General features: G+C 47.6%; 1 protein-coding gene across 3 annotated transcripts in view; it reads right to left on the minus strand.

The window, feature by feature from the left end:
- LOC147605994 (UPF0047 protein C4A8.02c-like) overlaps positions 1 to 23,869 on the minus strand; it is a 60,098-nt gene that overhangs the window by 26,139 nt on the left and 10,090 nt on the right. For all 3 annotated transcript variants that reach the window (XM_086792678.1, XM_086792680.1, XM_086792679.1), the window contains exons 2-5: positions 16,283 to 16,343; positions 15,211 to 15,305; positions 15,090 to 15,123; positions 14,757 to 14,811 (exon numbers count right to left, since the gene is read on the minus strand). In XM_086792678.1, coding sequence (XP_086648804.1) covers positions 14,757 to 14,811; positions 15,090 to 15,123; positions 15,211 to 15,305; positions 16,283 to 16,343 — 245 coding nt within the window. The remainder of the gene's footprint in view (positions 1 to 14,756; positions 14,812 to 15,089; positions 15,124 to 15,210; positions 15,306 to 16,282; positions 16,344 to 23,869) is intronic.

Below are 23,869 nucleotides of genomic sequence, written 5' to 3' on the forward strand. Positions count from 1 at the left end.
GATGACGACCTTCCAAACAAGATCCAGTAATCCAATGGTTGGGAATGACTGCATCAATCTGTGCAATCCTCCAGCTAGAGCCTCTCAAATGCTGCGTGAAATCCAATCTTTGCACCTCGGTAAGGCTCTGAAACCTCTTCCAAGCCAGCACTGTGGGGCATAGGGTCTCCCAGCCAGCCCAGAGAATATGCATAGCTGCCCCAAGAGGCCTACCATGCACATCTAAGATCAAATCATTCCACAGAATGGGCTGCCTGTTAGCTTCCTCCACTGAACGCGAGGGGATGTGTACCAAAAAACTCCTCAGGCAGTCCCAGGCCCGTAGGAGAGACCTAACCAGGGGAGACGAAGGGGAGGGGTGAACTGCAGCTAAAAAAATAAAGCGTGAGCTGAGAGTCCAGTCACCTCCGCGAACAGGGACACACTTCGTGATCTGCTGCATGAGAAAGTCCTTCCACGGCTCAGTGCCTGGAAGAAAGCCCCTAACAACAAGCGTACAAAGCAAAGCCTTAAATTGCACCTCGGGGTCAATGATATTCAATCCCCCTTCCTGCTTAGGCCTGATAATGGTTTCCCAAGCAACTCTGGCCCTGGTGTGTGCATTTCCATGAAGCCCTGACCAAAGAAAGTTCCGAATAAGGCGACGAAGCTGGCCAATGCAGCCCTTATGAAAAATCCAGCACCAAGCAATAAACCAAGTCGTGGCTAGCAAAACTTGGTTAACCACTAAAGCTCTAGAGGCCAAGTCGAGCTTCCTTCTACTCCAGTGATGAAGTTTGCTTTTAATGCTTAAGAGCACTGGAGCAAACTGTCGTGTAGGGGAGATGTCAACGCCCACCTGACAACCAAGGTATCTGGCAGAGCATCCTCTCTCAATCCAAGTAAAACCAACATCTGTACCCCAATCTGTAAGAGGAGAATCATTGATCCAAAAACCAACTGATTTATGCCAATTGATAGTAGCTCCTGCTGCCAAACAAAAGGCCTCCAAGGCTGTCCGGAAAGCACATAAACAAGCATGTGAAGCCTCAAGGAACAATGCCGTATCATCTGCTAACTTAGAGTCCAAAAACTCTTCCTACGTGCATAAAGGCAGCCTAAGACCCACAACACCAGGGGCAGCCCGAAGAAACCTGCTCATAGCCTCAACTACAATGAGGTACAGTAAGGGGGCGAGGGGATAGCCCTGCCTCACCGAACGGGAAATTTGAAAACGCTCGCTGCGCCCCCCACAAGCTAAAACAGTGCTATGAGCCTCCCTGTATAAGCAGGACACCCCTCTGATCCAGTTTTGGGAAAACCCCATATGTGCCATAGTGCCCTCCAAAAAATCCCAATCCACTCTGTCATAAGCTTTTTCAAAATTAAGCAAAAGAATGGCAAGAGGCTGTTGACTAGACTTTGCCCACTTGACAGCTTCCCAGAAAGAAAAGATGTTATCAAATATACTCCTTCCTTGGAGGAACCCATACTGTGAATCATGGATAGTCCTTTGGAGAATCGGCTGCAACCTTATACTCGAGGCTTTAGCTAAGATCTTATATACAGATCCAAGGAGAGTGATGGGCCTCCATTGTTTGATGTCAGTCTTGTCCCCACTCTTGGGGATAAGGTGAATTAGCCCCTCCGTGAGGTATGGCGGCATCATACCCGACAGCCACATTTCTTGAAGGACAACAGTGATAGCATCTCCAATATGATCCCAAAAAAGAATAAAGAAGGCGCGAGAGAAACCATCATCCCCTGGGCATGAACCACTAGAAAGAGCATGTAGTGCGTGAAGGAATTCACCCTTCGAGAAAGGGGCATCCAAGGAAGAACACATAGCATCTGTAATGAGCCTAGGCATGCACTCCCAAACTTTCTGCCGTGCCACATCTCTCGGAGGAGAGGGCACCTCTGCAATCAACAAACACCGATAAAACTCTGAAGCAATACCCCTTACCTTATCAGGCTCAATCTGAACCTCACCCTGTGAATCCTGCAAATACCTCACAGAATCCCTGCTATGGGAAGGCCTATGTGCTGAAAAAACTCTTTGTTGCATCTACCACCCATCTGAGTCCAAAAAGCCTCGTTTGCATGAAACGCGAACTCAACCCTCCAATGCATGGCCAACTGCAGCTCTGCTCTATCTGTGGTCAAGAGGTTTGTAATCCAAGACGCATGTGGATGCTTTTCATGTTCCCTCTGAAGAGCAGCAATCCTACGCCTAATAGCTCTCTCCTTGTCCAGAGCCTCCTTCTTCTTGGACAAGGCAGCGCTATGATAATGATGGCTAGTCCTCTCAAGAGCCAGCGCACTATTATGACGAGGATCAGGACCATCACAAGATCTCCATATCTCTATGATCTCAAGGGAGATGTCAGCATCTAGATAAAGAGAGTCAAGGATACGGACACGGGAGAGGCCGAGCGAGCCCCAGGCTCCCTGAGACACAAAACGACAGGGCAATGATCGGATTTGGCGGTGCCATGCATAATAGCAATGGTGCCTCCTCTGTCCAAGGACCAATCATCCACATAAAATATGCCCAGACGTGCAAAGATGCTCTCATTCCCGCTCCTGCGGCTATGCCAAGAGAAAGATAAGGAGTTTGGCCTTCTCTGGAAGTCATCCTCAGTGCAGCAATCCCTGCCAAAGAAAGAGAGCGTGAACCTCTCCCATGAGGCTCGTTCCAACGGGTGTAAACCCCCTTCGCGTCCACCCTGCTTGTCAGAAGGTTGCTCAACCATATTGAAGTCTCCTCCCACTATCCAATGATCAACCTGGGGAATGACATTTGTAATGGTGTCCCAAAAGGCCACCCTTTCACCTCTCACCTTAGGTGCATAGATATTCAAGATTCCAAATTTCTGACCCTCATGCATGATCAAGATCCACTGCGCTCTAGCACGGATGATAACATCGTGCCCAATAACATGAGGCATAACAGATGCTGCCACTGAAATGCAAACACCCCCTCTAGTCCCAACAACCGAGGACCAGAAGGTGTGGCCAGAAAGCATCTTACTAGTTTTGCCACACTGAGATCTATCCAATTTGTGTTCCTGCAGCAAAAGTATATCCATAGACCCTCCTGTAAAAGTAGGGTGAAGCAAGGCGCTTCCTACCACGGGTGGGAAGCCCTCCAAGGCCCTGAACATTCCATGAGACGATTCTCATGGAAGAGGAGGGTTTGACCCCCAATCTAAGAAGACGATGGGCAGCCTGAGGACGCCTCTCTTAATGCTGGAGGATGGGATAATCCACGGGGCAAAGTCCACTGACATGCCCTTGTCCGTGGCCCTGCACAATACCTACATATGTACGAGAAACCTGGGCGTCCTGCGGGGCATCAAGGGCAATGGCATCATGCTGAAAATCCTGCAATACATGATCCCCACTGCGCTGAACATCCTGCATATCGCCCCCTCCAAGTAGAGAGGACTCAACAAAATCATCTTGATCTAATATATCATCTCCCTGCAAAGAAGCATGATCTGATACATCATCTCCCTCTGCCTAGAAACATCATCTATCTGAGGTACAAGATCCGAGGAGGTCTTCCCATCAATCACACCAGGGGGGCGGGCGTGAGAGACAGCTTGCCACACCTGGCGGACTGTAGGACGAGAAGGATCCAAGGGAGGTGGCGCTTGAGAAGCATGCTTGCGAGGCCTCCTGCGACCCCGAGCCCGAGGGAAATCTCGAGCAAAGTGACTGTCTGGTAAACACACCTAGCCCCCCGGTGGGGGGGAGGGGGGGTTGGGTCTGGGATAGGAGTCAGCCACTCCTGAGGGATAGCTAAGTCGATGTAGCAAGTTCGAATACACACACAACAAAAGCCAAACAAGAAGATTGCATATATTTCTTCGAATGAGAGAATGTCCCTTTTTATACAATATGCTCCAAGGATTACAATCCCTTTGCTTTCTAGGATAACTCACACACACCACTCCTGCTTCCACATTTAATGACAAATGGGCAACCGTCCCGGTGAATAAACATAAAGTGCATGCACCCGAGAGGTGATGAATGTTGATGCTGAGAAGTTTCCATGAAGCAAGGGTGTTGTTATGACACCAAGTTGTTAAAGATCGTACAATGGGGCTTAGGATAGGAAAAATAAAGCAACTAAGATAAGGAAGGGGGAAATAAAGGATACCACACACACACACACACACACACACACACACACACACACACACAGAGAAAAGAAGAAAGAAAGACAAATATATTACGCATCTACTAAAGACCCAATGGGCCTATGAGACCAAAGTGATACAACAATGTCCATGGCATATCTCATCATGGAATGGAAAATAAAACAGAAAGAAAACATAAACATAGCTATCTCACTGGGGTGATTCAAAACTGTCCATGGAAACTCATCATGGAATACTAAGAACATAGAAACATGAGAGCAACATCAGCTCCGGGTAGATGGTATACCACTCTCCAAAATATCAAGCATGGGGCTAGTGAGTATGGCCGTGAGGTCTCCCTCAGCTATGTCACATGGAAAGAAAGCTCGATGGTGGTGGAGCATGTCCTGGATCAGGAGCTGATGAGGTGATCGTGGCCGCAGGGGGGGTCGAGGGCGTCGGGAACGCTGGAGTGCAAAGGCTCGGTCCGAGGTAACTCCTCTCGGGCGAGGTAGGTCCAAAGCAGCTCGTGGAGGGTCCACAAGATCCACTATGTCGGTGTCTTCCACCTCCTGGGTCCGGAAGAAAGTGGTGATGGTTAGCTGCCGAGGGAGGGGGCGGAGTGGCTGGGGCCTGTGTCTCAAGAAGGTGTCCCTGTGTCTACGGAGCTCAAGCAGGAAGAGGCCCACAAAACGCTGGTCCTGGAAGTCAATGATCCTGGAGAGTGGATAAAACCGGTCTATGGACACATAAAGCGGTAATTCATTCACAAATAACCTGGACTTACTCAGACACACAATCACAGAATCCTCGCTCCCTCGCTCCCTCGCTCAACAACACATTGGCCCCGAAGTCCAGCGCCCCTTGCGGTATTTCTTTATTGTTAAAAAGTTGGAAAATACAAAGCACGAGTGCAACAAAGCACTCTACTTGCACCAGCTGAGTTTTACAAATTCTGGGAGAAATTTGCCAGCATAACTGCACTAAAACTGTTCCATAACATCTCAGAATGAGTCCCAACTGACAGGCTCACTTCCATAGGCATCAGACTACCCAATGGAGTCCAAAACATCACAATTCAGCTTGCTGTAATTTTCTGCACAGGCCTGTTTTCAGCTCTGTTTTCAGCCCAAATTAACCCTTGTACTGTCCTGGAAGACTTTAGCAAAGTCCTACTGCATTCTGGCATCAACCGGGCAACATAACAGCCCAAAAACAGCACCTAAACAGTGCTGAAACAGCGTTGTATTGAAGAGGTTATTACCCTCTTCCGTCCCTACTTTGGTGTAGGAACTAACTACACCAGTTCCTATTCAAGGAGGCAACTAGCCTTTGCATATAAGCATGAAATTCACACAACTGTACTTGATTTTATCTGATTGAGAGCATTACCATAGTCTGCAAGAGAAAGAGAGAGAGAGAGAGGCTGTGGGGAGCAAGCTCAACCCTCAATACATGAGTTGTAGGGCAAGGGAGTGCACCACAATAGCTCTTAACCTGCAACAATCCACCATAATGGCTGCAAATGAGCCTCATTCAACCCAAAATCCCACGCTTCCCTCTTCCCAGTGTGGAAAATGCACATAAATTTGACACTTGGCACATTTTTAAGCCTTTTCCACATGCAATCTTCCAAGCTAAAAATCTCCTGACTGGTTCACATTCTCACAACAGTCCTTTGCCAGCTTTTGGTCCCCTTGACATTCTGCACAAACTGACGCGAACACTTTTCAATTCCAACACTGCCCAAAATAGCAGTTCCCTAGATTTTAGGGATGATGTCATCTGCATTCCTTCTGGTCTCCTGACCATCTTTGACCACTATGGTCACTTCAGAATTTGCTTAGAATTCAAGATACATTCACATTTCGGTGGCGGCCACTTACTAGTGTAAACCGGCCTATGCCCTCATTCAGTGGCCATGTCCTGGACACTGTCATTCATCTTTCAGTGCAGTTCTCAGGCTTAGCCAACCACTGGTCCAAAGTCCCACTGGCTGACCCATTCTGACATTGCAATGGCCCAAGCCCTTCCAAGAGATCCCGGGGGAAAACAACAGCAACCAAAGAGAAAGAAAAGAAAAATATATATTTATAAAGAAATGTAAATAAAGAAAACAACTGCAAAAAGTTTCACCTCCTGGTGACAGTGGACCGAATCCCTCACGAAATAGACAGTGAAACCTCCCGCGGATCTCATAGTATTCTGGGCAGCGGCATATGTAATGCTCCTCCGTCTCAACCTCTGTGTGGCATAGTCAGCAGATCCTCTCCTCTCTGGGTGTTCGTACGAGCTTCCCGGCTCTGAAGATGCACTCAGCTCTACCTCTCTCCACTCTGAGGCAGTGGGAAGAAACCCGTATCTGGCCAATCGCAATCCGCATGGCCAGATATATTAAGTGTCTACTAAAGACCCAATGGGCCCATGAGACCAAAGTGATACAATAATGTCCATGGCATATCTCATCATGGAATGGAAAATAAAGCAGAAAGAAAACATAAACATAGCTATCTCACTCGGGTGATACAAAACTGTCCATGGAAACTCATCATGGAATACTAAGAACATAGAAACTTGTGAGCAGCATCAGCTCCAAGTAGATGGTATACCACTCTCCAAAATATCAAGCATGGGGCTAATGAGTATGGCCGAGAGGTCTCCCTCAGCTATGTGACGTGGAAAGGTAGCTCGATGGCGGTGGAGCATGTCCTGGATCTGGAGCTGATGAGGTGATTGATCATGGCCAACAGCCGGGGGGACGGGGGCGTTGGGCACGTTGGAGTGTGAAGACTCGGTCAAAGGTAACTCCTCTCAGGCAAGGTAGGTCCGGAGCAGCTCGTGGAGGGTCCACAAGATCCACTATATCGGTGTCCACCTCCTCCCGGGTCCAGAAGAAACTGGTGATGGTTGTCTGGCGAGGGAGGGGGCGGGGTGGCTAGGGCCAAAGCTCTCTCAAGAAGGTGTCCCTATGTCTATAGAGCTGAAGTAGGAAGAGACCTAGGCAACGCTAGTCCTGGAAGTCAATGATCTTGGAGAGTGGACCAAATCCCTCATGAAATAGACAGTGAAACCCCCCGCGGATCTCATAGTATACTAGGAAACGGCATATGTAATCCTCCTCTGTCTCAACCTCTGTGTGGCATAATCGACAAATCCTTTCCTCTTTGGGTCTCCATATGAGCTTCCCGGCTCTGAAGATGCAAGATTACACCAGGAATGGAGAGAGAAAGAGTGGAAATCCACCACAAGATAAGAGGAGAAAGAGAAAAATCCACCACATGATGGAGAGATGGACATAGAAAGAGAAGGGCACTAAGTGAGAATCTACTACACACCACCAGTGCACAAAACCAAGACAGAGTAGTGACTTGAGCATCACCAACCTCGTGAGCAAGTAGTGAGGATATCTCCAAATAGGATCCAACAGCTCACGCCGGCAGCAAAACATTTTGCAGCACTGATGTATTTGAACCAACGCAGAGTGTTGAGCTTCTGCCCTTCCTCTGTAGCTCAACCTCAATACCACGGCCACCTCAAAGCTCTTGCAGCACATGGGTTTCTGTGTTGTGAATGTGTGTTTGAGACAATTGTAGATAGTCGTGCTCCTGAGCCAATCAACGCCGATAGGCAGCTAGGTGTCCACCTACATGTGGAAGCGGTGGGAGTTCTATAGCAGGGTGGTGGGTAGGGGAGGGTTATTAGAACTGGCTATAGAGAGTATGGGGAGCGCTAGAGGTAGAACAAGGGTAATACGATGCTGAAGGCAATAGGGATAGCAAAGGGAAGGAGGCAATGGGTAGTGGACGTGGATATGGGGAAGAGGATGCTAGTGACTGGAGGAGTGGGGAATAGGGAGGAAGGCTAGTACGTTGATGGGCAGGCAGGTGAGTAGGACTGGCAAGGTGGTACGTGCACGAGCAGGCGGTGGGCGGGCAGCAAAGTATGAAAAGGGATACCCAACAGAGGGAGTGTGTATCGACCGTTGTGGAAGCGCACCGAGCACATAAGGAGGTGCGACATTGATTCGAGCAACCTGTTTTGAAGAACCGCACCAAGCAACCGAAAGCAGCACGCCAAGTAACCGGCTTGGAAGAAGCACATCGAGCATGCTGGCGTCATTGGGTGGAGTGAGTGATATGGCTAGTGATGTGAGACTCACCACAACAAGGAACAACAACAACTGAGGCTTGAGGGAGACGTGACTGGCTTAGTGCACAGGAGATAGCAACAAGAAGAAGATGACGACACCAGGAGGAATGGTAGATGGTGTGAGGTGGTGCAGAGGAAAAGCTAGGAGGGTTCAGAAAATTGCAATGGTGTTTCAAACACAGTAAGCCTAGAGCAATGAGAAAAGAGTGGACATGGGGAGGCAGGGGGCGATGGAATCCCCACGCTCCCCAGCAGGATCGCCAGAAACTTGCGCTACCTGTAGCAAGTTGGAATGCACACAACAAAAGCCAGACAAGAAGATTGCATATATTTCTTCGAATGAGGGAATGTCCCTTCTTATACAATATGCTCCAAGGATTACAATCCCTTTGCCTTATGGGATATAACTCACACACACCACTCTTGCTTCCACATTTCATGACAAATGGGCAACCGACGCCTCTACAGTCGATGTCGATCCCGAGCCCGTCTCTACCCAGGACCCATGTCAAGCCTCTCTCCAACACCTCCAGGGGTAACTGGCTGTGTCCGATCCAATCTCCAAGAGACCTGGCTGGTCCTATGCTCAAGGTGCCCCATGATGATACATGCGGTCAGGCCCCTAACATGTGGCCACTGGGTAAACAGATCAGGGGATTCGAGACCAAAGGCTGTCGAAGCCGCTCCTCTAAGGCTACCGGAGTTATCTGTCTCAGAACCGGCCTGAGATGATCCCAAGCTCGAAGTAAGCTGGCTGCAAATCTGTCCTCAAAAGCTGGACTAAAACTGCAGGCCCGCATCTCTGTGAAAATCCATCTTGTACTCTACGGCCAAGGGTCCCCCAAGACTCGGGGTGTGGCCTGAAATCTGGGCCAATAGGAAATCCTTCCAAGGCTCACCACCGAGAAGGAGTCCCCACAATCAGCTTGCCTAGTGTGGCATAGCTCTGAATAGCAGGGTCAATGAGGTCTAGTCCCCCTCTACGACGTGGCTGAAAGATCACTCTCCATGCCACCTTGGCCCTCACTGGCCTCCCGTTCAGTGCCGGCGCATAAGAAGTTCCGGATCAATCGTTGTACCTTCCCAATACATGCCCGAGAGAAGGCCCAGCATGAAGTGATATGGTGGCAAGAAGTACCTGGTTCGCCACCACCACTCTACCTGCTAGGGAAAGCCTCACAGAACTCCAGTATAAAAGCTTCTTCTGAATACTCAGAACAAGCGAGGCGAGCTGCTGCTCGGGAGAGATATCAATACCCACCTAGCAACCAAGATAAAGAACTGGAGTGCCCCTCAAGATCCACTGGAAAGCCTCTACAGGGCGCCAAGTTGGGGCGGATGCTGAGCCTACCCAAAAACCACACAACTTGTGCCAGTTGATCTATGTTCCTGATGCGCGGCAGAAAATCTCGATCGCCTCCGCGAATCTTTGGAGATTCCCCACATCTCTTGAAAGGAAAGCTGTTGTGTCGTCTGCAAACTCTGAGTCGCGCTGCTGCTCTTGTGTGCAGAGAGGACGACACAATCCCTTAAGCCCGGTCTCCTAGGCTGAGAGAAAACTACTCATGGCCTTGACAACGAATAGGAAGAGGCAAGGTGCTAAAGGACAGCCCTGCCAAACCGAGCGGGAAAGGGGGAATCTGTCACCAAGGACTCCCCTGTATGAGAACCTAGTTGTGTGAGACTAAGTAAAGTCTTGAGACTCCACGAATCCACTCCATGGGAAATCCCACGCGCCCTCTAGAAAGCTCCAATCCACCCTATCATAAGCTTTCTCAAAGTCTAGGAGTAGCACTATGAGGTCCTACTACTGCATCCTGGCCGAAGCTGTCGCCTCCCGGAAGGTGAAAATGTTGTCCAGAATGCTCTGTTCCTGAACAAAGCCAGTCTGAGTGTCATGAATCAAGGCCAAGAGAAAGGGCTGAAGTCTCCTGCTGATGGCCTTGGCCAAGATCTTATAGGCCGTCCCAAGAAGATTGATGGGTCTCCACTACTGGATCTCCAATCTCTCACCACCCTCTTTAGGAATCAAGTGTATCAGACCCTGTGAGACCCTCTGGCATGGCAACTCGAAGACCGACTTCCATGAGGTTCCAATGACGAAGAAAGAAAGAGACTAGAAGCCCATCCGCCCCCACGCATTTGCACCTGGGTAGTGCCATCACCGCCTCCGCCAACTCCTCCACTGTGAATGGAGGGGGGAACCACCTCTCTCGTGTGTCACCAGACCCTCTCGCGTGCATCCATCACCTGTGGGGATAATGGGGTACCTATGAGAATAGAACGGAAAAAAACAGTGGCAATGGCTCTCACATGGGGGAGTCAGAAACAATAGCTCCATCCTGGCCACACAGTCCAAGAATACCATCTCTCCTCCTATGGGAGGCCGGCTATCTCGAAGAAATCTCCCGTGACTCTGTCCCCAGTCTGGGTCTAGAATGAAGCTCTAGCATGGTATCTGTACTCCACCCTCCTCTCCTCAATGGATCTAATCTCCGTGCAGGCGGCAGCTAGGTTACTCTCAATCCATGGCCTATCTGGGGAACGCTCCTAAAGCCATTGTAAAGAGGCCAATCCCCTCCTCGGACTCCGCTCTTGCTCCCGAAATCCCTCCAATCTACTTTGGGCTGCCTCCTGCAAGAAACCGCTAATCTCCCCTAGGCCAACATCCAATGTGCACGCAGCAAAGCTTGAGGTGAGTCCTGAATGAGGCTGTCCGGAATCCTAGAGCTCACATGCCTGTCGTGCCTCCAAGGGTCCTCTAGGGACAGAATAACCAAGCGTGATCTGAAAAAGAAGGGCCTGCCAAGATACCAATCATGCCCCCCATGGCTGCAAGCCCACTCATCAACGTAAAACCTGTCAAGTCTAGAGAGGTTGAGGCCGATGCTCCTCCTATCCGATCTCGAGAAGTTGAGGCTCCCAGGGCTGTGCCCAAACTCTTGAAGATGCCAAGGGTCCTATCCCTAAGTACCAGTATCAGCTCCTCCCAAGCAGAGTACTCTACTCTTGAGAGTGTGGCCGTACCTCCTCCGAGTCTGTCCTCTTGCTGCCTCTATCATGTTGAAGTCGCCACCCATGCACCAAAAGTCGGCCTGAAGAAGGGCATGCCGAACTATGCTCCAAAAGAGGGCTCTACCTGCAGCGGCGTTCGGGGCATAAATATTGAGGAAGCCAACGCTATCCTCTCCAATCAAAATGATGACCCACTATGCTCACCCCGGGACAATGACTCCTGAGTCTGTCACGATTGGCAAAAGCTGCTCAGTGATGACAGAGATGCAAACTCCTCCCTGCATCCTTGAAGGGCCGAAGGATGGAGACCAGAAAGTACGACTCCTGCCTGGTAAAATCTTCCCGCATCGACACGCCCCTCTGAGAGGTGGTGCTCCTAAAGGAGAAGAATGTCAATAGGTCCTTACAATAGGGCTCTCTGAAGCTTTCCTCATAGGACGCCTCATCTATGAAAGCACTGAGCCCCCCCTAAACCCTGTATGTTCCACGAGACTATCCGCATATCAATCTCTGTGTGAGGTGGAAATAGTGGAACTGCCCTCCACTCGAAAAGTCTTGGACGAGGGTTTAGACGGGGAAAAATCACAATCCGTCCTCGGGCGAAGGCACACCAAGTGGGCGCGGATCCTGTCCTCCATGTGACGCCACTCTTTCCGTCAACCAATCTTCTTCCAAATGCAGAGATGCATGGTATTTTGGCACAGATGCATGGTATTTTGGCATGCTATCATCATGTATGAACTATTAAGGTTAGCCTCCCTCAATATATGTACAATATCACTGTGATGCTTCTAAAACCACATGCCCATGATTCTTATCTCCACACAATCATACCAACTTGGCTATCTCAAATTCCATCAGAACCATCTCTAACATGTGTTTTCCCTCGTTCTAAATACATATCAATCATCATCTGGCAAAAACAGGTTTTTCATCTCACTATGATTCTTCAACATGCACGAGTATGCGTACTCCGGACTCCATCGATCACAATGGAGGTACCTGTAAGAGGGAGGGAGAGGTACTGTGACAGAAGCATGCATGAACATAAAGAGCAGCACCTCCAAGCTAGAGACCACCATCTCCCCGTGCTAGTCTCTGTGGGCTCAGCCTCCAAGTTCCATACTAGCCAATGGCCATAGATGAGTGAGTACGTCGATGATGCGAAGATTGTGAAGATGATGAGATACCTCAACTGCCTGACCCTGGATGGCAGCAATCACTGACTCTGAGTCCCACTCCGTCCTTGGGGCTACACTCAAAGGGAAAGAGAAGATCATCGCGCCATTCTCTAGCGTAGAGGGTCTGGAATGGTGGAAAACCACACATCCGAAGAGGTGTTATTGTCTCCTCAAACATATCTGTCTCTTCCACTGGAAGACAACGGAAGAAACTATAATCCACCGGCTGCCCAAAGATCCTTGGGGGGGGGAGGGGGGCCCCACCTAGGGACTCTAGCGGGAGAGCCCTCACCGGAAGGGGGCGATGGTCATCTCAACCGGCTTAGAGAAACGGCGAATCAATCAACGAACAGAACTCGCCGGCTGCCTCTGCTCCAGGTCGGGGGCTCGAGCTCATCAATCTCAAGGGCTACAAGTATACGTTCATATTCTTCACCTTGTGCTTCCCAGGGAACCGCTGGTGGTGGTCTCCTTGACTAACGTCGAGGGCAAGCTTTGGCTAGATGGCCCATCTTCCTGCAAATGAAACATTGGTCTGGAAGGCCTGAATACTCCACTTGCTAAAGGACAGGGCTCCCCAGAGGCATGGGATGGATATAACGTGTGGCACTAAATCCGGCGAGGCAACACACATGCGGAGGGATGGAATCCCGACTGCCCGTGCAACGGCTGAGGCAGCTATGGGTGGAGATTCCATCACTCTCCCGATGGCACCACAAATCACCGGAAGAAGTAGAAGGTTAGCCTTCCTAAGGCCCGGAAAGAAAACTGTCACCGGGAAGCCCAACGCACCAGCCAGAGGGCCAGACGCAGGATTGAAATTGTGCTACCACCGTGCAAAGAAGGCCTGTCCCGTACGCAATGCAAGGGGGCTCAGCTGCATGAGTGGGTCTGACACCGTTGGCGAGTCGAACTCTACCTGGTAGAATCCACGCCCCAAAGGGTGAATGTCTATGCTCTTTGTAGGCTCACCAATGAGGCTCGCCTGTAAAAGATCCCGGAGTTGTCCGCGCGCACGACGTCTACCAACAATCTTGCAAACCAGGGTGGAGGCCCCTAATGTTGCAACGGTCGTGGTGAGAATCTAAAGGTCCACTTCGGAAATGGATATGCAAGCAACGGCGGCCTCGGTCGGGGATGACAAAGCGGCTACCATGGAGTCCTCCTGAGGGTGAAGACCAGCAAAAACCGAGACCTACCGAATAGAGGAACGCCCCGAAGAACCTGAGAATCAACTTGCAAGGAAGGGGAAAATAGAAGAAAAAAGGGGGGGTGGGGGGCTGAAGGCGGGAGAGAGGAGAGAGGAGAGAAGGAACAGGAGGGGGGGGGTGGGGGGGAGGGGGAGGGCTCAGGTAGCGCATACGAACTTCTGGCGTGGCTCACTATGATTGGGCTTTAACTTTCTTTCTTTCTTTTCTCTCCCTCCTATTCTTCCAATCCATGATGCGATATGCCATGGACATTATTGTATCACTTTGGGTCTTTAGTAGACGTTTAATATTTCTTTCTTTCCTTCTCTCTCTCTCTCTCTCCTGCTTTCTGCCACCGTTTCCTACACATTAGGGTTAAGCCTAACCCATCAAATTTGTGTATGCATGAGGTTGTGACTGAAAAGTGCACCATCCTTCAATGACCCCCATACTATGAAAGCAGATGCTGCTTTCATTGCCTTTTGAGAGAGGGTTTTGACCCTCTCACTGGTCCTGTTCTCATATAACATGAGGGTCAAAGTTGTGTGGTGTTATGCTTGTATGAGACAGAGACACATTGAAAAAGATTCACGATAGACCAGGGAAGAGGAAACTAGAGCCAAACACCCTTTACATCGTTCTTCTACAGCGTTGAAGAGGGCCAAGTTGGAATCAGGTGCCGAGAGGAGAAAAGGGGCACAATTTGAGAGACCCCTACCTTAAAAGAGCCATCATCGCAAGGTGAACCTAGATGATAAAGAGCCATCATGACAACCTCTCAAGAACTTGAGAGACCCCACCATAAAGAGTCATAATCACAACCTTCACACAACTAGCTTCCCTTTAAGCACCCCCGTTCAAGAGCATCAATAGTCATCACAAGAACCTCAAAAGAACGACTCAAGAGACCCCCAACACAGGGAATCATTGTCACAACCTTCCCACAACTAGCTGCCCTTTCAGCTCCCCTGATCAAGGCCCACAAACCAAGGATCTTCAGAACCATGTCCACGCAGAGGAGATTGCAAAGGACCCAAAGGAAAATTAGAGACAGGTTCTCATTTTTTGAGATGCAAAAGAAATCAGGCACATACATGAGAGAGCATCCAAACATCGAGGACTTGATGTGTGCTGGCATATCATCAGGGCCTGCAAAGATAATTAACACCTATGTATTAGAGCAAGCACACACAGAGCTATGCATTAAGTGTAGAATATACTGACGAATAAAAAGAACTGATAAGATTAATTTGTATCATCTGGGAATTTCAATTCATATCCTAGTCAAATTTCATTCAATTTATACCCAGTCAAATTTCATAACTCAAATCTTGTAGACAAACCATAAAAAATGTAAATTTCATAATTCATAAATCCTAGTCAAATGTCATAACTCAAATCTTGTATACAAACTATAGAAAATGCACCTTCAAGTGTATGCTTCCAAGGGGCACTCCTTCCCTGCAAGCACAGAAGCAAGAGAAAAACTTAATTTTAACATAGCAATTAACCATCCAACACAAGAAAAAAGAAAACTAGTAGACTGACCTCAGGTACAATTCTGTTCAAAAATGTCTCCGTATCATCCTGAACATCAGCATCATAGTTCTCATTGACAGTCAAAGAAGCACTTGTGTGTTGTACTAAACATCCAAAGGCCACAAAGACACATTAGACGAGGTGCTTTGCCATTGAAAGAGCCGCAAAACACAGTCCACAAATAAACTCCTCTTTCAACAATCATGGGCATGGGTTTACACACAAAATAAACAAATATATATGCACATGGGAGCACACACACACACCCACCCACCCACCCACCCACACACACACACACATATATATAATGAATGTATGTGTGACACTCTCTCTCTCTCTCTCTCTCTCTCTCTCTCTCTCTCTCTCTTTAGGGAGCTGTGGACACCCCCTTCATTGATGTATACCATTTTATACCCCCAGTATGGTACAGGATGGAGCTAGCTAGGTTGCATATCATGATTGTATACTCCATGCATATAGCTTTGCTTTCTCCTAGTAGTAGAGCTACTTAATACTATAAACATTTCATTTCATTTCATTTCTCTCTCTCTCTCTCTCTCTCTCTCTCTCTCTCTCTCTCTCTCTCTCTCTCTCTCTCTCTGTGGACGGCATGGGAGACGTCCAGTCAGAGTACTCACCATGGAGGACATTGAGGATATCCGCCATCGACCGATGAGAGACATCTTTGGGTGATGTGTATGATGCTTACCTTTGTTGCTGGAGTTTTCCTCCCAGATGTTATCCATTAGGAGCTCCTAGTACCGTACTTTTCCTCATAGTTATTTCAGTTTGAGTTAGTTGTTTTTAGCTTTTCTTACACAGACCTTGTAACAGATCCACCAATTGTTGTAACCTTTTTGGTCTCATAGGTCATTTTGGCCTTTTGAAGACGTTAATATATCATTTCATTTCTCTCTCTCTCTCTCTCTCTCTCTCTCTCTCTCTCTCTCTCTCGCACACACACACACACACACACACACACACACGTATGTGCGTGCATCTGCATGTATGTATGTTTATCTGTAAAAAATGAACTGTTTGGCAGATAAAATATTGGAAGTTGATCGGGTCTGAGGCTCACAAAAGAAATGGGCAAGTCCGCATTTGAACGATGACAAATCATGTTCGATACCCTCTAGAATCTGCAGAAGAAATCAAATCAAGAAAACTTGGTCAATCAAGAACACATGAAACTATGTGACCATCGTAACAAGAAACAGCCGTTTCCGTTCCCGTTTGATTTTTTTCGCTTGATTTTGGGCAATACTCCTCATTCAAACTAAAATTAAAAAGAAAGATGGAACCTGTCATTCCTTCGTACCCACATTATATGGAATATCATCAATACTGAGCCTTTTTTACTTTCCTTCAGACTATCAAATGTGGTCTTAATAGGAGCTACCTAGAGAGTATGGACCACCACCAAGTTTAGAAAGGTAGACAAAGGCTCAATGTAGATGAGATGAGGAATTCAAATAGACACGTACCAATTATAGCATGGCCAACTATACTATGTTAGTGAAATCAAGACAAAAATAGAAAATGATTTGTTTATTGCTATATGGGATGTAAATCTGTTTTGACAGGCAGCCTCAGCTGAGGTGTTTCTTGTAATGTGTCCTTTCATTTTCTCTTAACGTGTACATATATATATATATATATATGTATGTATGTATATATATATATGTATGTATGTATGTATGTATGTATGTATGTATATGTTCTTACATATATGTATATACATATACATATATGTATATACATATACATATATGTATATACATATACATATATATACATACATATATATATACATACATATATATATCTATATATATATATATATATACATATATATATGTATATATATACATATATATATGTATATATATACATATATATATGTATATATATGTATATATATACATATATATATGTATTTATATACATATATACATACATATACATATATGTATATATATATATACATATATATACATATATGTATATACATATATGTATATATATGTATATATATATATACATATATGTATATGTATGTATATATGTAGATACATATATATATATATGTATATATATACATAGGTGGTTGTTAGACACCCTTCGGGAGTCGGGTGTCACGGAGTTACCCTCCGAGTGGACCACAGAGGACGGCCCTCGAAGATCACACAGAGTCCGAGATAAAAGCATATATATATATATATATGTATGTATATATATGTATGTATTTACCTATATGTATATACATACATATATGTATATATATGTATGTATATACATATATGTATATACATACATATATGTATATATATATGTATATAAATACATATATATGAACTCTGAGAGCACACCGCCAATACTGCTGACGGGGTTTGGATGAGAAAGAACTCAATAAGCTGACTACAAAACATACGTCCATTCGGGAGTACGTCAACCAAACCAAACAACCGACGAGAACCCGATACTGTCCCTAATCAATCCCTCGAGAAGCATCAAGTAGAGAAAGCTTCTCACTAGTATCCATAGGAGAAGATACTGGTTTGCATCCAGTCATCTGAAATCTTTCAAGAATCTCCCATGTGTACTTCTGCAGAGAGAAGAAAATGCCCTTCGGGGTCTACCAAATCTCAAAGCCAAGAAAATAATGCAGAAGGCCAAGATCTGTCATCTCAAACTCTATCTCCAAAGCATCCATGACTAAACGGATCCGCACAGAATAAGAACCTGTATAGATGAGGTCATCAACATAGACCACAATGATAACAATCAACCCCCTCTCAAGGAGGATATAAAGGTTTGAATCTGCATGAGAACGGCACAAGCCGAGCTTCTAAAAGAACTCATCAATCCGCCGGTACCAAGCCCGCGGAGCCTGCTTCAGACCATATAAAGCTATCTTCAACCGGTACACCTGATCCTGTTTTCCTGGAACAACAAATCCCGACGGCTGATCAACATAAACCTCCTGTGTAAGCTCTCCATTCAAGAAAGCCGACTTGACGTCCATCTAGAATATGGACCATCTATGATGTCCTGCAAGAGCAAGAACGGTGTGAATGGTAGTCATCCGAGATGTCGAAGCGAAGGTCTCATCGAAGTCGACTCCAGGGCGTTGAGCATAACCCTTGGCAACCAACCTCACCTTGTGCTTCTCCCACGCCATGCAAGGCTGATTTCACCTTCACCTTCCACAAAGTGTAGTTGGAACCATCCAACTTTGCAGACTCAGAGAACATATGAAGTGTAGTAGGGGCAGCCATCACAAAAGCTTTTGGACTCAATCCCAGAAATATGCACAATCTCAGAAGGAGTGTCCACCACAGGTACCAAGGTTGCCACCAAAGTGTAACTCGCGGATGCCCGGGGGACTAGGGCCTTTGACACACTTGTCGATACCATCAAAACGTATTAAAAGATTTAAACATGGCCACAACCTTAACACATATCCATCATCACTTTGCATAAAACATAAAAGCTAGACAAAATATCCACAAATGCTAAAAATGGAGCTTGCACATGTGACACCGCATAGAGGCCGAAATGGGCCAACCCCCCCGCTTGGCGTATTTTATTACCCAAGGAGAATAATTTCATCTACAAGCTTTGAGGGCCTTACTCTCCCCACGGGAGATGCCGGATTATCCATATACAAATGCCATAACATAGCCCAACACGAGGTTACCAAGCCGGAACACAGGCTGTACAAATGCCGAACCAACAATATAATCCATATACCTCCATGTGGGTACTGATTCTTCCCCCAAAACCATCGGTCTTCATGCAATAGAGCTAGTACAGCAAGTCCAACTCTCCATTCAGTCGGTACAAGTACAATGGTTGGTACAGAGGTTGGTACAACAGGTATAGTGGCTAGTACAACCGATACAACAAGTACAATGGCTGGTACAATAGTTACAGTGGCTGGTATAGTTGGTACAATGGCTGGTACAGCAAGTACAATGTCTGGTACAGCCAGTACAATGGCTGGTACATCAGGTACAAGGGCTGGTACAGCTAGTACAATGGCTGGTACAATAGATACAAAAAGTACAAGGGCTGGTACAACAAGTACAATGGCTAGAAATCATAATAAAATGATTAAATACCCTTGCCTTAAGTATTTCTTTGCGATGGAAGCCTCCAAAACAGTCTCCAACAGCCGGTATTCTTCATGGGCAGCCTTCAAGAGATAGAGAAAGAGAGTAGCCATCATTAGGGCAGCCTATAACGGTGGTAGAGGCTAGTGTGCAACAAGAGAGCCTCTATTAATGAACAAAGAGGGCTCCAATTTATAGATTTGGGCCTCCCATGAGCTAAAATGGCAAGAGAAGGCTACACTGACAAGTGGAGAGCCACACAATAGCTGAAGTGACAAGTGTGAGGCCACTTGTCTCACTTTGATCCACTTTCTAACAAGTGTCAGGCCACTTGTCTCACTTTGGTCCACTTTCTTGCCACATGTCCCAATCTAAGAGATGGATAAACTTTATCTCTAAAAATATCCCAACTGGCAAACATTCTGTCATAGGCACTTTGTCAACTCTTGGTATCTGCTCAATTCGAGATGTAATGACGCGAACAGAATTTCCATCAAAGTCGGCCAAATCAAAGTCGGCCAAAAATAGCAACTCTCCTAAATTTTAGGAGTGTGGTCCTTTGTATTCTAGGATAATCCCCCATTCCCAAAGCTTGTACTTTCCAAATATTTAGACATCCTAGCGTCCACCAGACCCCTTTCATACTGGGAAATGTCCAGGCTGGTGACATCCTCCCTAGCTTCTTAAAAGTTGTCTGCAACTTTAAGCTTGAAGCCATATATCCAAGATATAATCATGTCCCATCAAGTGGGCGAGACAAGACAGTCTCAAAAATCCAATATAACAGAAGAATCCATGTCCCAAAGAAATGGGTGAGACTAAATAAGTCTCCATAATACCAATATCAAAATCATGTCCCAAAATAAATGGGCGAGAATTCCATGAAAGATATGCTAGACACAGGCACAAGAGCCAATTGTGTCTCAATCACCAATATCAATGAGATAATAATATGCCAATGAAAATCACCAACCAGGTGCTAAGACACTTAAATAAGTGCCATGCACAAGAATCTAGTGCCTCGCACACAAACATGTGCTATGCACACAAACTGGTGCCATTCAAGAGCACAAACCATGGTGATAGAAAAGCTGGTTCTCCATAGTTCTAGCAATCCTTTCTCCCATACCCAACAGTAGTGCCTCGCACAAAAACATGTGCTATGTGTCAGAATACGCAGCGGACATGATGACCAAATCTGGGAACACAAGAGCAAAAACGCAGGCAGAAAAACAGCACAAGAGAGAGACAGATGTAGGCGTGTAACTCTGCTCTATATACACAAGAAGATCCCGAGATATGATACAAATAAGGCATGGGGGCTGGGGTCCTATATATACCCCCCTAGAGGGCAGTCGGCCAGCATCAGGAAAGCCCACGACTGAGGAATATGTCCCACGACTGCATACAGGCAGTCGGCCAGCATACAGATGCCCACGACTGATGGAAACCAGTCGGCCAGCAGCCCTGAAGCCCACGACTGAAGAAGATCCAGTCGGCCAGCACTGGGGTGCTCCCGGCATCATCTGGCAGCCCTCCCAAGCCTCAGAAAAAATGGAAAAAATAGGGGAAAAATACGGAGTGTGGGGAAAAATGATAAAACACCTCATAAGGGCGGGCACACCCACAACAAAGGCCCTGGTGTATAAATCTAGACAGGAGATGACTTCTAACACCCCCTCTCAGCTCCTGGCTGTGAAACCAACCACTGGGAGCTGGGGTGCCGCCTGAGCAAATCCTGAGAGCGACTTCGTGAAGAGGTCCACCGTACTGTCCTCCGTCGAACAGAACTCCAGCAAGATGTCATCAGCAACGATCTGTTCACGAACAAAGTGCCTCTGGATGACCATGGGTTCCTCCAATGAAAGCCCAAACCTGCCATGCAACCTCCTCCTGCTCCGTAAAACTGCTCCTGGGCCATAAGTAGATCCCCTCGTGTCCGAATCTCCTCCCCAAACCGAGTCACTCCAACCACGGAGTCGGACTCCATCCAACAATCCCCCTCCTGTGTACAAGAGTCCATGATCCTTCGCATGCCGCAGAAACCACAGGAAACGCAATCCTGCCTCACAAAGAGACATCTGCAACCAAGAGCTCAACTGCCTCATCAGGAAGCTCCCGTCCAATCCGGTGTCCATCAACCAGATCAATGAACCATACAGCTTCTGAGTCACAGAGACATCACACTGCTCACAAGGATCAACACCTGTTACGGTGCACAAGCAAGTCCTGGAAACCTGATGAAACCTGTCAACAACCCCCTCTGAATCCGGAACCACAAAGCCTGGAGAAACCACCTCCTTCTGCAAGTAAGCACCTGTCACCTGCCTGGCTTTCCGAAAGGTCCCCGTGGAAAGAACATCCTCAACTACTGGAAGTTCTATGTCCCGAACACGACGAGACATCAGAGCATAAGTGACCTGTTCAGCTTCCTCTGACTCACGAACACAAGAACTACCAACCTCAGTACTGGGAAGTTCCTGCCAACTGCTGCTATCTACTGGCAAGCTATCCACCATCTGGTCTCGGAAAGCCCGCATCTGCAGCGTATCCACACCTGAGTAGCTATTACCACACTGCCACTCATCACAATCTTGAGGACCTGGGAGAGAGAGTGCTGAAAGCCTGTAGACTCCATTCTCCACTCCACCTTCCCAAACCACTTGGCCTGTTGCTTTGTCCCGGAGAGCAACAAAATGCTCATCAAACTCCACCCGTACGCCAGTCTTGCAAACCTGATGCACTGACAACAGATGAAAACCAAGTGCCGGAACATACAACACCTGGGAGGAATGCTTCCCCCCTCTGCCATCGGGAACTATCTCCATCCTGCCCTCACTGTGAACTGGGATAGTGGATGTATCCCCAGTAAGAATATGACCAGAAAGCCTGCAGAGATCCTGTAAACCGGAACGGGAAGGAGTCATGTGCCTGGAAGCACCACTATCGAGAATCCACTCCCGTGTATCCGTTGCGGAGAGTCCTCCAATCTCCTCCCTGCCTGAAGAAAATGAAGCATCGGTGTCCATCACCTCCAGGTGCACAAAAGCCGGAGTCTTCATGATTGCTGAGGAGTCTTCACCCTTCTCGGTCTTCCGCTTGGGACACTGCCTCCAGTAGTGGCCTTTCTCGCCACAATCATTACAGGTCCTCTCTGCCTTCAGTTTCTCGCGGTCAGCATCGGACTTCTTCTCAGAAGACTTCTCCGATGAAGCCTTCCCTTTGCCCGAGTTACGGCCTTTCGACTGTTGGCCAGTTAAGGCCTCCGAACCTCCACCCTGAGGAGGGTTCGTGAATCGTTCCTCCTGGTCCAGGACCATGGGCACAAGCTCCTCCCACGTGATGGTGCTGAGCCTGCCACTGGTAATCAACGACGAGTAAAATGCTGAGTACGAAGAGGGCAAATGTGACAGCAACGTGATGGCCATGTCCTCTGACGATATCTCCTTCCCAGCCTGAAGAACTTCTTGCTGAAGAGCCTGCAGCTTGTTAATATGCTCCCGCATCGTCGCCGACTTTGCAGGGCTCATAACCCGCATCTGTACTTCCAAAGAAATCCTCTTCATGGGTGATACCCTGTTGTACAGAGAAGCCAAATGCTGCCATATACCTCTGGCCAGCGTCATATGCTTTACATGATTGATTACCTGTGGTGTGCAGTTGAGGAAAATAAACGAACGGACCCTGGCATTGACACGATCCCACATCTGTGTCTGGGCCTCCCGGTCCTTTCGGATCGACGGTAACTCCCCTTCCTCTACTTCCGGCCGTGGAACACCAACAACGACGAAATCGGCGAGATCGTAGGACTCCAGAACGGATTCCATCATCACCTTCCATATGCCGTAGTTGCTCCCGTCCAACTGACGGTCCACCGGGAACGTGGGGAGTGTCGGGATCTTCACATGTCTCTCGGCCATCTCAACCAGATCTGCCATAGCGGGGATGTACTCTGAAAAGGGTGGGTGGGTGGGAACAAAGAAGAACTGATACCTGCAAGTGGCTGTCCAGCAAATCAGCCCGCCTTCCTCTTGCTTCTCCTCTTCCCGAACAGTCCAAAACAGTCCACCAATCAGCCACAAAACAGCCCCCTCTTGCTCACAGAAATCCCAAGACCTATCTAGAGCCTAGGCTCTGATACCATGTCAGAATACGCAGCGGAGATGATGACCAAATCTGGGAACACAAGAGCAAAAACGCAGGCAGAAAAACAGCACAAGAGAGAGACAGATGTAGGCGTGTAACTCTGCTCTATATACACAAGAAGATCCCGAGATATGATACAAATAAGGCATGGGGGCTGGGGTCCTATATATACCCCCCTAGAGGGCAGTCGGCCAGCATCAGGAAAGCCCACGACTGAGGAATATGTCCCACGACTGCATACAGGCAGTCGGCCAGCATACAGATGCCCACGACTGATGGAAACCAGTCGGCCAGCAGCCCTGAAGCCCACGACTGAAGAAGATCCAGTCGGCCAGCACTGGGGTGCTCCCGGCATCATCTGGCAGCCCTCCCAAGCCTCAGAAAAAATGGGAAAAATAGGGGAA

Source organism: Cibotium barometz, chromosome 58 (assembly GCF_041138505.1).
Source record: "Cibotium barometz isolate CiBa-2024 chromosome 58, ASM4113850v1, whole genome shotgun sequence".
In the NCBI taxonomy this organism is placed as follows: Eukaryota; Viridiplantae; Streptophyta; class Polypodiopsida; order Cyatheales; family Cibotiaceae; genus Cibotium; species Cibotium barometz.